A 15,404-nucleotide genomic window follows, 5' to 3' on the forward strand; every position below is an offset into this window, starting at 1 on the left:
CGGCCTCCCCCGGCCGGGGGGCGGGGTACGGCGGAGCGGCGCGGGGTGCGGTGCCGGCCGCTCCCCAGCGCGGGGCGAGGGTTTGCGGGGGGCGCCGGGCTGCCCGGCGGCGTGCCGGCCGGTCCGCTGCCGGGAGGGCGAGCGGTCCCGCTGAAACGGGCACGCTGTGAAAGCAACAACTGCCTGGGACGAGGCGTGGTGGTTGGGGTCGTTGGCGTGTACGTGAATACGCGTAAAAAATACGGGAATCGGGTCGGTTGCAAAGATACCTCTGTGGAAAGGATGCAACGCACCTTTGGTTTCCGAGTACCAAAACCTACGTGGTACATCACTGGATGTGGCATTTTGACATTTTTCATTCATCTCCTAACAGTACTAAAAAAACCCATAATTTATGCGTCGCAAATGTTTTCCATCGGGTGTATGTGGTGGGCAAATAAACTTAATTTTCCCCTCTTCTAAAATTAAAAGATGATGTTCAGTATACTGTTCAAAAACTTAAATGATTCAAAAATTCTCATATAGATGAGATAACTCCTGTATATTTATAAATGGAAATTACCCTATAGCATTAAGTATGAGGTACCTTGTTTTTCCTAATAACTGAGATAATTTCTGTGTTTCCAGAAAAATACTATTTCAGCTTATATGATCAAACAATCTAGCAAAATGACATCGTTTTGTCTAATACTTGTTTAAAGAAGCAGTAAAAAAATTGTTACGCTTGAATTCTCTGCCTTATATGAAGAAGAATATTGTTAAATTGCACATTATTTCTTACATCTTTTAACGAAACAGGTTTTACCACCTCAGCTTTTAGATCAAATGCTTGGGAGGGGGTGTTAGATTTTGGTTTTTTCTTTCCTTGGGACAAGCTTTTGTTTTTTCTTTCTGTGCATGACAAGGTGAAACCTCTTGAACACTAAAGTTCAAACCAGTGAACGGTTGATAGAGTAAAGGTTCTTCAGAGAACTTGTCAAAATTGACTATTTGTAATAACAGATTTTAGTACAACAGCAAAATACGGCAGGGGGTGTCGTTTTGTCTAATACTTGTTTAAAGAAGCAGTAAAAAAATTGTTACGCTTGAATTCTCTGCCTTATATGAAGAAGAATATTGTTAAATTGCACATTATTTCTTACATCTTTTAACGAAACAGGTTTTACCACCTCAGCTTTTAGATCAAATGCTTGGGAGGGGGTGTTAGATTTTGGTTTTTTCTTTCCTTGGGACAAGCTTTTGTTTTTTCTTTCTGTGCATGACAAGGTGAAACCTCTTGAACACTAAAGTTCAAACCAGTGAACGGTTGATAGAGTAAAGGTTCTTCAGAGAACTTGTCAAAATTGACTATTTGTAATAACAGATTTTAGTACAACAGAGCAAAATACAGTGTTTGAATCCCGAGATTTTTCGCAGAGCTGGATACATCTCCCTTACGTTGTAATGAAATACAGCTTCCAAAGAAGCAAAGCAAATATGAATTGAGTAGATCAGGGAGACGTAGCACATACTACAGTGAATTAGTTTTATTCCTTCCAACGTATCTTCCTCTTACCAACAGTTATTTAACTATTCACGTACATGTTTTCCAACTTAAGGCAGATCCCACAGTTACCTGCATTAAAACCAAAAAAAACCCACAACCCTAGTTTGCTCAGAAACCAGCACCCCCGATGGAAGATGGGGGTAGGGACAACATACAACGTAGTAAATCTGGTCATTTTAACAGCCTATCATTCCTTTTCTCTCCAGCAATGTACAGCGGTATATGCATCTGTGTGTTCCTTGCTGTGCTCTCGGCGAGCTCTTTCGGACAGCAAACTGTGGGCTTGCACAATGGGAATCCACTGGCTGCTGAGCTTGAGCAGAGCTTGACGGAACATCACCGGCATGTCCGTGCCCCTTCGTCTGCTGGCCCGCTGAAATCTGTGCCGCGGCTGGATGGAAGCATTGACCTGAGAGCTAACATCGGCGCTTTGTTGGCCAAGTATCTCCAGCAAGCCAGAAAAGGTACTGGTTATAGCTTACTGTGCTACTTCTGTGTCAGTGGAATTTTCTGCAGGGATACCTAGATGTTAAGATAACCCCATCATCATGTAGCATGAATTCCTAGAGAAGACAGGAGGTGGATTTTGCCTGGTTATTCCTGAAGTAGAGAGCATTCTCTTATTTACTGCAAACCTCCTCCAGAAAAAAGATTTGTACGTAGCAGCCACTGACTGAGAGCTGCATACAGGTAACTGAAGAAAATGTAACCTACCTGTCAGGTCATAGTTCAGCTTTTATTTTTAGCTTACTATTTTCATAGCTTTAAAATTATTTTGGTATTATTTTCAGCATGTTGTATCTCAGATAAAATACAGTAATTGCGTTTTCTTCAAACTTTTTCATTTAGTTAACCTCCTTCCTCCCTTTTTAGAAGTTAGAAGAGCAGGAAAACTTTTCCGAGGCTAAATACAGACCAAATGGCTAACTTCACCTCAGCCAGAAATACTTGTACCAGGGAAATCTTCTGAGTATTGGATTTTCCATGTATTTGTTCCCAGCGGAAGTTACAAAAGTGTGAAAGCTTTTGAAAGATCAGAACTCACATTTATGAACACGATACCTAAAAGCAGTGATAAGTAAAAGCACGTTTGCTTCAAAACATGTCAATTCCTGTTAGGTTTTCGGTCTCAGGCAGCCTGGGAACACAATCTTGCAGTTACTTAAAACCTCCATGACACTGTGTTTGTAAAGCACTGGTAGAGTAGTGGAATTAAAGGGCTTCATTCTTATCATGTGATTTATTAGTCACCTGAGGAAACAATTGTATTACATACATGAACTAGCAAGGGAAAGAGCAAAGCTGTCCCTGTTGACATCTTACAGCATATGTTTTACATAGACACAAACGCATGCCGTCTGTGCTACCAGTAGAAAGGAAGGATCAAAATCATTTCCCACTGAAACTCTCCCCAAGGAAACATTTTTCCTTTTGAACTGTCTCATCTCTGTATTGCTTTGTATCTCAGTAGAGTAACACCATGGGCAGCCTAGTTGCTGTGGCCTTTTGACTGCCAACCTCAACAGAAGCCACTACACAAATCTTGTTTGCTTGTGATAGCTTCGCTCCAGTCTACGCGCTGTACTGCAGGGAAAGAGGACATCTGAGAAGCAAAGAGGGCTCAAGGGGAAGGCAGTAATGAGGATTACCTGGACATATGGACATTGAGAAATTAATTCACTCCCAGTCCTAGACTGTGCTTAGGATAAAATTCACTTTATATAAGCAAGAACTTTCTCCTCACTGCTGACCTCTGTGCTAGGCATAATCCTATTCTTATTTTTTATGGCTGTCTGCAATTAAGAGATGCCTTGTGTATTTTATGCGTTACATATGCAGCCATAGATGTTCATCTGTGTACATAGAATAGGGCCAAATCAGAAACAACAGAAAAAGAACCACTTTTAATATAGTCTGAGACACTTCATCTCATGTTACCAATTTGCACAATATCCATTAAGGAACTTCTTTTAGCAGTTCACATAATCTAATGGAAAGAGAATTCAGATATGAAATTCCACAATTCAGCACTACAGTTCAAGCTGTTACTGAATAAAAATCTTATTGCGGGAGTCTACAAAGCAGAATCCTCGTTACCTTTCCCCAGTGTAGTCATTGTCACCCACCTACACGGAAACCAAACTCCTCGTTCTAGTTTATGTAGCCATTATATTCTCTTAAGTATCTGGCTGACATTTCCAAATAGCTTAACCAGATGAAGGGAAAAAACCACTCTGGATTTAAGAGGTCTTTTTGGTAAGTATTAATGTGAAGGAGAATTTCCTGCATACATGTTAACTGACATATATAATTAACTCTACAAAGTGACTGTTAGCAGATGAGGGGGTTCTTGCGACATGACTAGGCTGGTTGGACTCTGGTTTGTAGATGTACTTGCTAGTCACAGAAGAGAAGATTCACAGGGACAAAACAGTATTTACTTAACTTATAACAATACATACAATGTTCCCATCAAAACTTTATATTCTCACTTAACATAAAGGTTGTGGGCAGCACTTCAGAAATCTCTGCAGAACACTCACATCTACTGTATTAGTCACTTTTAACCTGTCTAAACCATGATACTCACTAGAAAATTCCATCTAGGGGGAAGGAGAGTCTGGGCATTTGTTAGTGTTAGCAGTCATCACTGATGGCATTTGCACTTGTGATTAATAGAAAGGCTGATTTTGGACAGTATTTCCAGTTAAAACAGTGAGAGAGTTAAATTCTCTCAAGAGGTTAGGGCTAGATGGCGGACTCGTAGCCAAACTGCTACAATTTTGAATACGTTTGCTGCACATTGATTCTGCAGTATCCACAGGACATCTCCGGTGGTTTGCGGCAAGGTAATTAAGGTGGTGTTAAGAAATTCGTTTTACTGTTTGTGACCCCTAGCTTTCAATTAACTTCATCTGCAGGCTTTCAGCATGAATCTGGCACCGTGTAGAAGAGACGTTGTAGCTGTCAAGTCAGTGACATGCACATTTACTACCCTCTAAGGAGCCCTTGCCAGGCCAGACCATAATGGCACCAGGGGAGCCATTACAGCCCACAAGTCACTGCAGGCTCGGAAGTCTCTTAAATACCAACGTCTGAGTGATGGTTCTGTGCTGTCTTAGCCCTGCCTGTTTATAGTGCCAAGAAGCCGTTCTCATCAACTTAATTACGTATTTTGAATTATGAATGTGAATTTCATGGGTTTTGAGCATTTAATGGTAGACATTCTTTTCTAGAGGTAATTAATTTTTTGCCATTTTGTTTTAGGTAAATGTCTAAAACATGGCTGGTTTCCTTTTTTGGTACGTTTAACTCTTACCCCTCTGCAAACACTAACAAAACAATGCAGTTGTTTTTGTTTTTAATGGATCATGTTCATTATAAATTACAGGAGGAAAACCTTGAAATAGAAAAGCACGGAGTCACCAAGGGTTCCTTCAAATCACAAGAAACCATAAGCAAGGCAATTGTGTAGATTTGGTTTTGTGGGGTTTGATTTGGGCTTCTTTTCTTTTTTGATCAGTTCAAGTATTCCTCAAGCCTCAGTCTGCATTGAATGGTAACATATTGAATCTGTTCCTTCCTCACTCAAGGCTTAAGCTCAATCTAATTATTGGCATATGTCAATTTTGGCTGTTTTCAGGGGGTACAGAGAGAAGTAATTTACCTTTCCCTGCATTTTTAGTTTCATAATGTGATGATGTCAAAACAGAGGATTACAGCCCTTTTTTTAAAGCATAAATTCTCCTTGCAAATAGTTCGTGTCTCTTTGATGCCCCAAGCACAGAAGACAGAAAGGCTAAGGCAAGATCGGAGATCAGCATCCAACCCTGCTGTGAAAGGAATTAGGAAAGCTTTGGATAAGCAATGAAAATACCACTGACATGGTAATAAGCCCTGTATAATTCCAGCAATAGACATCTCTAGCTGTAAATTCCAGACGCAACTCTCTCAATTTCAGGACTATTCCCACTTCTCTACAAAACCTGGGATTCATAACTCTACCCCACTTGTTACTGAATTTGCACTGTAAGAGTTCCTGTACTTACATTCATGGCTCTTCAAGCAACACAGGACTGTGGTGGAGTCCTGTCTCAGGCCTGAGTCTGCTCTCAAGCAGAGTTATTTTGCCGCTAGAGCAACTCTCCCAATACCAGCAAGGAAGGGTGTGGTCTTACAGGAAGAGTGAGAAATGGTCTGGACTGTTTCTCCCGCTCTCTAGTGAAATAGGAAGGAAAAAGGAGAAATGCACCCATATTCACTCCTGGCAGCCAGGAGGGAGAAAATGATCTGTTTTACAATAAAAACCCAAGCCGCTTTCAGGACGTTACCCGTAACGTTTCTATGATATTTTCCCCAATGACATGACGTGGCGTGACATGGTCCGTACTAAGTCAAACAGTTTCAACTATTGCATACATCTGCTAATGAGTACAAAACAGATCAGAAAATGGATGAACCTGAAAAATGTGTTCACTTATTCTCTGCTCTCCCAAATGCTTTTTCTTTAGGTCCCACTGGAAGGCTCTCAGTTACGGGAAACAGGGTACAGAGCATTGATCCTATGCACAGGATAAATGACAGAGACTACATGGGCTGGATGGATTTTGGACGCCGCAGTGCTGAAGAATACGAATACTCCTCCTAAAGAACAGCAAACTATAGCAACAGAAAGAAAATCACACTCCCATGTCTGTACAGAAAGAGAAAAATTAATTTGTTGTCCTCTTCAAATCAGTGTTTTAAAATATATCATGTATTTGATGTAAATTTGTCTGTAAGACTATACAATGCAATATATACATATGCAGAATTTTCCAGAAAATGTTTTCTTTCTTTTGTCGTTTCTCATACACTGATATTATATTAAAATGATTTCATTTATCCCTTCTTGTCCTGTCACCGCATGTTGCTGGGTGTCTTACTATAAAGAGAGGCAGGAAAATGCCTTCATTCTGCAATGTAAATATATTCCATGTGCTGAGTAGTCAGACAAATGAGCCACTTTTTAGAGAAATCTTGTGACAGTCCCAATAGCTGTGAACTCTCAGGGGAACTCGTCCAAATACAAACGCAACAGCACAATACTGCCAGAAAAGGCCAGCCATCTTCACGGTGACCCCATTGGTAAAGGACTGAGTTATACACCAAGCCCACCAGTGTTTGTAGTGAATAGTCAACAGTGCTAAAACCAAAAGAAAAAGAGGAACGACACCAACGCATTTTACCTTCCTGGCTTATTTATTTTACATTGTGAACTAAATGTGAAAGTTCTGCTGACGGCTGCGAATCATGGAATAAACACAGCATCAAGCCCTTGCCGTGTGGTGAGCCAAGCGTTCATTCGGGGAGGGCGCAGGGAAAGTTCCCTGAACGGAGCAGAAGACGATCCTGAGGGAAGGGGGAGGAGGCATCGGAGCAGTCTAGCCACAGGGTGCTAAAAGGAAACGGGTCGCTCCCGAGTATCAGAGAGGCAGCTATCACCCGCCGGCGTGGGGAGAAGGAGGGAGACTGTGCCCAGCCCCTACCTGGCAGAGCGCAAGGCAGAGCGCCCCACGCTCGCAGCCGGGCTGTGGTCCCCGCTTGTGCAAAACCGGCACCCTGGGGGCTGTCCAGCGAGTCCCCTTCGCAGCCGTTCCCGCCTGCCGTGGGCAGGCTGAAAAAGGTGTTCTGCCTGCATTCTCCTCCTTCTCCCAGGTAACCCCTCCTGCGGCTCCTGGGTCTGCCTCAGCAGCTGGTTCTCACATCTAAGGAATTCCCTAAACTGGAAAAGGAGGTGATTTTTGCATTGCATAATTCACAGAATTTCTCCTGAATATGTGCATGAATAAGAAAAGGAGTGCATTTTTCACATGCTGAAAAGCAGGTGCTCGCCAAAGGGAAGAGGCAAGTGAATAATCTGTAGCTGTTTCTACAGCAGTTAATAAGCAAAAACAATGCAGAGAAAATAATACACAGAAAATATTTGTACTAAACCAAAATTCTACCAAAACCAAGAAGACTGGGAAACAAAACAAAATGGTTACGCCAAGGGCTGAACACAAAAACATTTTGAGGAGTTATTCCCAACAGCAGCTGGGAGAGCAGGCAGCACCACAGAAATCTGCAAGGAAAGGGAGACTTTAGCAAATGGTAACGGGGAATTTTCTTCTCTAGTAACACCAAATCTCTTTTTGTGGATCTCATCTTGAAAACGTGGCACTGCTTTTCTGCATGAACTTTCCTTCCTCTCAAGCTCCTTCCAGTCAACCAGTTTCCAAGCCACCTAGTCTGGCTTTTTTTGGTTCCTTTCCAAATGTAATGAGTCCCGAAACACCTGAATTCTCTCCTCAGTTTTGACTTTGCCCACAGGAAAACAGTCCAAAGTGCCCATTTTTCCAAAACTTTCAAACAAGAGATTAAAACTGATTAATCTATTTTTTTTAAACTGAGGAAAATACAAATTAATCTAAAAATGCATAGATTAAAACATTTCCCACCAAAGTGATGTTTCTTTAAAAGTAACTTGGGAGAAAACTAAGTTTCTACCTTGCTGTCTTTTAACTTAATGACAGGAACGTTCAAACAACATTTTAAAATGTTTCTATCCCTGGCTTATTTATGGAAGGAGGTAATATTGTAATGTTGCAGGGCGGGGGGTGATACTACAAATCTAGCCTTATTACTAGGGAATGTTGTCATTAGGAAAAAAAAACCTTTTTTTTCTCCTCTGTCTCATTCCGGGGAATGTTGTCATTAGGAAAAAAAAACAAACCTTTTTTTTCTCCTCTGTCTCATTCCGTCCAGGCAGGGGAACGGAGGGACAAAGAGGTTTCCTCCCATTACTCTCTCTTCTGAAGGTCTCTGAAGATGTCTATGAAAGTGTGTGAGCCTCAGTGCAGCCGGGTGACGGTTTCGGGGGCTTTCACAAGTCGCTCCCCTGCTCCCCCGGGACAGGGGCAGCTCTTTGTTGCCTGCCACACATAAAATGGTTTCACCACCTGGCTGCTCACAAGGCTCCCAGGTAAAAGGAGCCCCACAGCCCCATCCTTTGTGGTGCAAAACTCCTGCTCATGGTCCCTGGGGTGGCTGGGGGGACTTCACTGCCCTTGCAGTTACCAGGGTTGGACTTTCTGTATCCCCAACAGGTGAATAACTTCCAAGGTACCATTCCCAGGCATAGAATAATGCTACCACCCCTGCCAAGCTACCACCACCATTGCCTTTGACCAGCCATTTGCTCATTTTAAATCACAAAAATGCCAATTACAGAAAAAGGAGTTTCACCTGTGAAATCTGCTTTCTCCTTGTGATAGGATTGCAAGCAAAGTTTGTCTGGTTTCGAAAGTGATTAAGAGAAAGCGCTATTTTTCTTTGCCAGCCCACCGCCAGCGTGACATTTGTAAGTAATCACATCTGCCACCTTTCCTGGACGCCGGAGAGCTTCAGACAAAACTTGGTCTAATTTTTTTTACAGTCACTGCGCATGCCGGTTTTAATATTCAAGCTCCTGTAAAATAAACCAGGGGAATAAAGGGACTTGCGGTGGTGACTCACCTGGCATCCAAATGAGGATTGAAAACATACATCATTTCATCTCATTTGTTTTCCCTATCTCGGGACTGAAGGCTTTAGCCAGTCAGTACAGGTAAATGGGGGCCCTCTTCTGACTGGGCGTTGAAATAACTATCAAATGAAAGTGCTCTTTGCAGACGGCCTGGTCCTACCACTGTTTGCTGTGTTTGCAGATGCTTCTTGGGTCCACCCGTCCCTCATCCTTTTAGCAGAAAACAGCTTCTTACTAAACCTCACCTGGATTTCAGGCAAGTGTTGAACTGCCTAGCCCTGACAAATCCGCATGGAGACGCACCCCAAGGCAACGCAAAGCTGCACAACCACAGCCCTGCTCAGGTGAGGCATCCTTGTGGAGCGGGAGCACTGGGCAGGGAGCCATTCAGGATTGCAAGCCAGGACCTACAGGCCTAAATTCTGCCAGAGCCCCTCTTTACCACCTAAAACCCAGCTCAGGACTAACATTGTTTTTCGGTGGTGCTAAGATACAAACTTGTAGCTGCAGGGGACATCTCTTCATCATTCTTAACACTCACGGGAGAACTGGTTTGGGGACAATTGTAGAATCATTAAGATAAGAGGAACTGTTGCTCTAGGCACAGCACTGTTCCTGGATTCAAGGGGAGGCTGGCTGCAAGCCGCTCAGCAACGTCCTCCTGCTCAAAACATCAGTCACCTGCTCCTCTGGGAGCAGAAGAAATTTCCCAGATGGGAAAAGGTTGTAAAGGCTGCTGAGACATCGTTCAGCTCCCACCCGACCCGGAGGTGCTAATTGGAGCTAAACAGGGCAGACAGCAAATTCGGGAAAGTCAGGCAGCCCCGGTAGCTGAAATGCTCATCCCAGGGCATTAGTGAAGCCACTCTCCAGGCTGCTCTCTTTCAACCCAAGGGAAACAGCAGCCTCAAGGATGGAGCCCCTGCAGCTGGGTATGAGACCCTTGAGTCCAGCAAAGGCTTTGGGCTGAGAAGTCCCCTGCAGATTTCAGCACATGCAGCAGCGCATTGGCACAACCTCCTGGTGCTCGTCTGGGAGGTGAGTTTCCCAGCACTGCCAACTCTCTGACATTTAATTTAGCTTTACTTGAATGCATCTTTATGGAAGCACACGTGTAGGGGCTAAATTATCACTGGCAAAATAGCAAATCAATACCTCTTTACATTTAAAGACAGTTTGTTTTCTCCGTGTGCTTGATTCAATTAGTTCTGTTCCAGCTTTATTAACTTAATTTGAAACAGGTGCTGGACAAATCTTCCTGAACAGAGCAGCTTACTGCAAACCCCACGTAAAAGAGTGGGGAAGAGCCTGTGGCTCTGCCTTTGCAGGGCCATGCATATGGCAGCTGTGAAAAAAGTGTAGAAGCGGCAAGTGCTTCTCCTGGGAGTGAGGGGAAATCCAAGCAGCGCCCCAAGAGCGAGGCAGCTCTCTCTGCGAGCTGGGGCAGCGCATAAGAGAAAGCTCAGCTATGTCAATGCACCTGATCCTGAACGGTCTCGTCTGCCCTGCTATTTCATATGATTTAAACAAAAAGTGCTAAAAACAAAAAAGCAGCATGCGGATCACAGAGCCCAGTGGTCGGCTATTAGGAGACACTGGAGCTGATACTGGTTTTCCAAGGTGAACTTGCCTGCCTGCCTGCCTGCCCGTTGCACCGCAGTCTCCTCTCATGGCAACATGCGCTGCGTTACAGGATTGCGTGTGGATCCTGCTCTGCTCTCCCACGTTTTGCTGCATCACCGGCCCCTCCGTCCTCGCTGCACATGGGGCAGCATCCAGGCTGGGCTGGGGACACGCCGCAGCCAGGTGTTCCCAGCTGCAGACCAGCTCTGTGCATTTCAGTGAGCTGCAGTGCCCCAAGCGCAAACCAGGTGGTCCCTCGCCACAGCCTGAGCTGAGGAATTTGCAATCAGACAAAATGCGAATTTTATGATGTCCTAGCAGAGCAGTGAAAGGCTTTTCTGTGTGTTTGATTTTTGTATCCCCCGAGTTCACTAAAATTCTCTTAAAGAAAGAAAAAAATCTGGCTGTGGGCTTGTTAGAGCTTTAATCATTCTTAAGTGCCTGTGTCAATTGAACAGCAATTGGATTCAGCACAGCTTGAAGCCTATTTCAGCAGGACAAAAATCTCTATAATTTTTTAAATACAAACATTAAAAATCTGGCTGTGGGCTTGTTAGAGCTTTAATCATTCTTAAGTGCCTGTGTCAATTGAACAGCAATTGGATTCAGCACAGCTTGAAGCCTATTTCAGCAGGACAAAAATCTCTATAATCTCTTTTAAATAAACATTATCGGCTTCTTGAGTATATGCCATTCTCACATGAAAGCCCACTGCCTACATTACAGCTAAGGACATTGCTAAACACCAATAACTTTCAGGCCTTTTATTATTTTTCTTGCTATTCTGTGGTCTCAACTGGCTTGTTAACTGAATTAAAGCAGGTCTGAACGGCGCCCAGCGAGATGCCTCAGCACAGCTGAACAATGCTAATTCTTCAATGTGAATACGAGCAACAGGCAGCAGATCCTGTCTGTACCAAGAGGAAGGCAGGACACATCTCACCGACACTGCTGGACTTTTCAGTTTGATGTAGGGAGCTGCCAACAAACGTGTTCAGGAAGTTGGGAGCAACTGTTAAACGTCTGTGTGCTACAGCGTTATGTTGTGGGGCCATCCAGTGCTTTGGAGACATGCAAAAGGAAGGAGGGAAGAGTCTCAAAAGGCTGAAATACCAGTCTTGGCTCTCCAAAGAACATCCTGTGTGTCCACAGCCCAGTCTTAGACACACAGTTCTCAGCACCTCACCCTCCTCTCACCTGCAACCCAACTTTCAGAGGTGGATGACCACGTTCCTTGCTGTGGTATAGTGAAGATGCATCCAGTAAAGTTTCTGAGATACTTGGATATTGCAAGGATGGAGGACCATTGCAAGGATGGAGGACCATTTCAGAGCAGAGGCACCAATTCATCAGCCATTTGGCCTTCTGAGGTTTAGTTTAGTAGTTCTGTTCTGCTTTGAAATCGTCCAAGTGCATTAAATACATCGGCTGAGTTTCCAGATGGCTCATGCAGTCTGTTACCCTGTGGCATAATTTACTGTCCTGAAGGAGAAACTAAGACACTCTCCAAATACCAGCACTGTTTCCAGAAGGAGAAACTGGGTGTTTCCTCCAAAATCTGCTGAAATCACTGGGGTGAAGCATCTCAGAGAGAAGAACAGTCCTGCATCCCGGTAGACCTCCTACCCTTGCACAATCTCCAGTTGCTCCTTTTGCACCTTGAGGAGTTTGGCCTGACTCGGCTTTGATTTCCCTTGACCTCAGTGGGCTGCACTTACTTCCCTCTTTGGTTTCCTTGCGGCCTTCTTTGTCAACGTGGGTATTTGATCAGTTTTCCTTTCCCAGGAACGCAACCTTGAAGCCCAGTTCTTTTGCAGGGCCTTCAGTGAATACTAAGCCTCTGGATTTTCATGGTTGTATAAAACCCAAGTTTCCCTGGAGTTCCAGGCCTTTGGGAAAGCTGGGTTTATAATTCACCTTCAGACACATGATAGCCTGAAAGTCAATATATCCACATGCATTCGCTTATTAAACACCATCGCTGTTCACCTGGCTGGCACAGAAGATGCATATCTCCAAAGAAAGAAGTGAACAAACCCAGCATTACATGCATCCTTCTAGATACTTTTAAAAAAGTCAGAAAATAACAATACAGCACAAACAACAAACGCCACATTTATTCTTTCCAAAGCCAAAGATTTAGATCACTGCAGGAGCATTCAAGCACACCAGCAAGGATGAGTTAGGGGGAAAAAAAAGCTCTTAATCTGGGAAGGAGAAAAGATATAAAAAGGGGATACCCAAAAAAGATGCTTCCTGTGTTATACAAAACTCACCCAGGACCCTGAGTGTCATCACAGTGCCACAGCACCCAGTGCAGCTCAGCAAGAAGTGACAGCAGCTGAGAGAGCTGTGCAAACGACAGCCAGTGCACTTATATGGCGAGGAGCAGGCAGGGAGGCAAACCCAGGCCAGGGCTGCATGCAGATAGGGCTGCTGCTGCAGGGAGAGAATAGAGCAAGAAGTCAGCAGAGTGCTGCAGAGCTGCAACGCTGGCAGTGTCACAGGGGGATGTTTCGGCCTCCTGGGTCAGAGCCATGTAACAGCACAGAAACACAGGCTAGAAGCTCATATGGTGTGGAAGATTAGGGCTGATTCTTGGCTACCCAGGCTGGGGGCCGATGGCGTATTTCACTTGAGCACGTACCTTCCTTTCTCAGTGAAGAACGCAGCCCTTTGCTGCACCGCAGGCACCACAGCAGCTCCTGCGGCAGAACAGCTCCCACCCTGTGTGGGCAAGCGGTTTCCAAGAGCTCTCTGTGAGCCATGGAAAGTGCTGGGGAGCACTGGGCTGCCCTGCTCCGAGAAGCAGAGAGAAGCCAGTGGCTACTGCAGGTACAGCAAGAACTGCCAGAACAGGAGAAATCCCACCATACACAGGGCTTATAAAATCGAGGACAGCAGGCTACCTGGCATAAGGCAACAGTTTATGCAGAACCAGCAAACGTTGGTTTTGCAGTTCGTGAGGGCTTACGATTAGTTTATGTAAGCCGTGAAGGATCATTTGAAAGCATCTATACAACCAACAGCTCCCTCTAGAAGCAGGTGGGACCCCGGGAGGTGGGTTTCTGCAGGGCTACCCAGCACAGCAGCAGCCGGGCTGGTGTAGAACCATGCAGGGAACTGCATTGCACTTAATTTTCATCACTCACACAACCGCCTTACAAACCTTTCCTGGGTGCAATCAAATAATTTAACCTTCCCATTTTCTGCTGCACATTCATTTCTTTTGCCTTTCCTGGCTCATATGCCACTGTCACTTGTCCCCTGGTTGCACTGTCAATGAGCTCAGGGGTTGAAGCTTCTGACCAAGGCGGCAGCCAAAGGGATGCAGGAACTGGACTTGCGGGGCTGGGTCCTCGCTCCCAAAGGCCCAGGAAGGTACCGCATGAGACCACCAGCGCCTGACTTTGTCCATTGTGATATCCAGATAAAACATACAAACCTGTAAAAAAAAGGAGTTAGCTAGTCTGAACTGCTATTTAAAAATCTTATTTTTTTAGCTATAATAGGAGAAAATATCTTCCTCAAAATGCTCATGTCTTAATACTACAGTCTTGCAATAAGATACATGCAGGTAGACCCTATGATGACAAAACTCTCCAGTTTAAGTGGGAGTCCTTCTAGGCCCATGTCTCTGTGAGTATTTGCTTTTTAAAGGAGGGCAGGACAGATCAGGTCCAGATGGACCAATCAATATCCCAACGTGGTATTTATCACTAACAGAATGCAGTTTTCTCCAAGTAGAACTTTTCTCTTTTTAAACCTTAAGTATCAACTTTCATTAATAGGTCCCCCTACACGTACTCATCAGGGCTTCCCTCCTTGCTCTCTTCTGCACACATCTGTGATAGTTTCCAGATTTCCTTCCCATTTCACATGTACATGCCCTCCCATGAGTTAACTGAATCAAATTCCTACTCATCCTAAAGCCTTAGGCACCCTACGGACCAGCCCCAGCTCCCCCCTTCCCCGGAGTGGCACTTGTTTAATTCAGCCTGTCTTCAGGTGCGGAGGGCTGGATGCACTGTGCTCATCCTCCCCGAAACCCTCCCGTTAACCATTAACTTTCTGATCACCAGCCTCCCCCAGGCTCGGAGCTGGGCAGACAGGAAGGATGTCTCTGTACTCACTGACACAGTACCTGGATGTGCCCAGTGCAGCATGCCATCAGCCTTTCTCGCGGTTGTCGCGTGGCACTGCGTCATACTAATGCAAGCCTTCCAGAAGTTTATTTTGGCATTACTGCTCTCCAGTTTTCTCTCTGTAGCAAGTACGTGATATAAATGGTACTATTTCTCTCCCAACCTCACACGCATCCCTCTCCTCAATGTATGAGGTTGTCCAATATTCCTGTGATTTCTTGCCGACTACCCCCTCCTCCAGGGAGCTCTTTTATCACTGCTTAGCTCTCACCACGTGTGCAGGATTTTTTGAGTTTCTCATTACCTGGCGTTTAATCAGCGGGCTGTTTCCTCCCTCAGTAACGAAGATACTAGCTAACAGCAGACCTCACTTCTGTCTCTTGGAAAACACGGGATATTTCCTCCTTACTCTGCACTTTCACATTTTGTCACTATAGTTTTTGCATCATATTAGGCAGGAGAGTTCACACCCCTCTCCTGCTCAAAATACACAAACCACACAACACACAATTCTTCTTTCTTGGAACGCAAATAAAAATAAAAA

At 44.6% G+C, this 15,404-nt stretch overlaps 1 protein-coding gene across 1 annotated transcript; it reads left to right on the forward strand.

Annotated features, from left to right (window-relative positions):
* Positions 1-1,750: 1,750 nt before the first annotated feature.
* On the forward strand, positions 1,751-6,445 carry CCK (cholecystokinin). The gene is made up of 2 exons (XM_009290213.1): positions 1,751-2,010; positions 6,058-6,445. The coding sequence occupies exons 1-2, from the start codon at positions 1,755-1,757 to the stop codon at positions 6,192-6,194; spliced, it is 393 nt and encodes a 130-aa protein (XP_009288488.1). The 5' UTR covers positions 1,751-1,754; the 3' UTR covers positions 6,195-6,445.
* Positions 6,446-15,404: the final 8,959 nt, after the last annotated feature.

The sequence above is a fragment of the Aptenodytes forsteri genome, unplaced genomic scaffold (assembly GCF_000699145.1).
Source record: "Aptenodytes forsteri isolate BGI_AS27 unplaced genomic scaffold, ASM69914v1 Scaffold426, whole genome shotgun sequence".
NCBI classification, from domain to species: Eukaryota; Metazoa; Chordata; class Aves; order Sphenisciformes; family Spheniscidae; genus Aptenodytes; species Aptenodytes forsteri.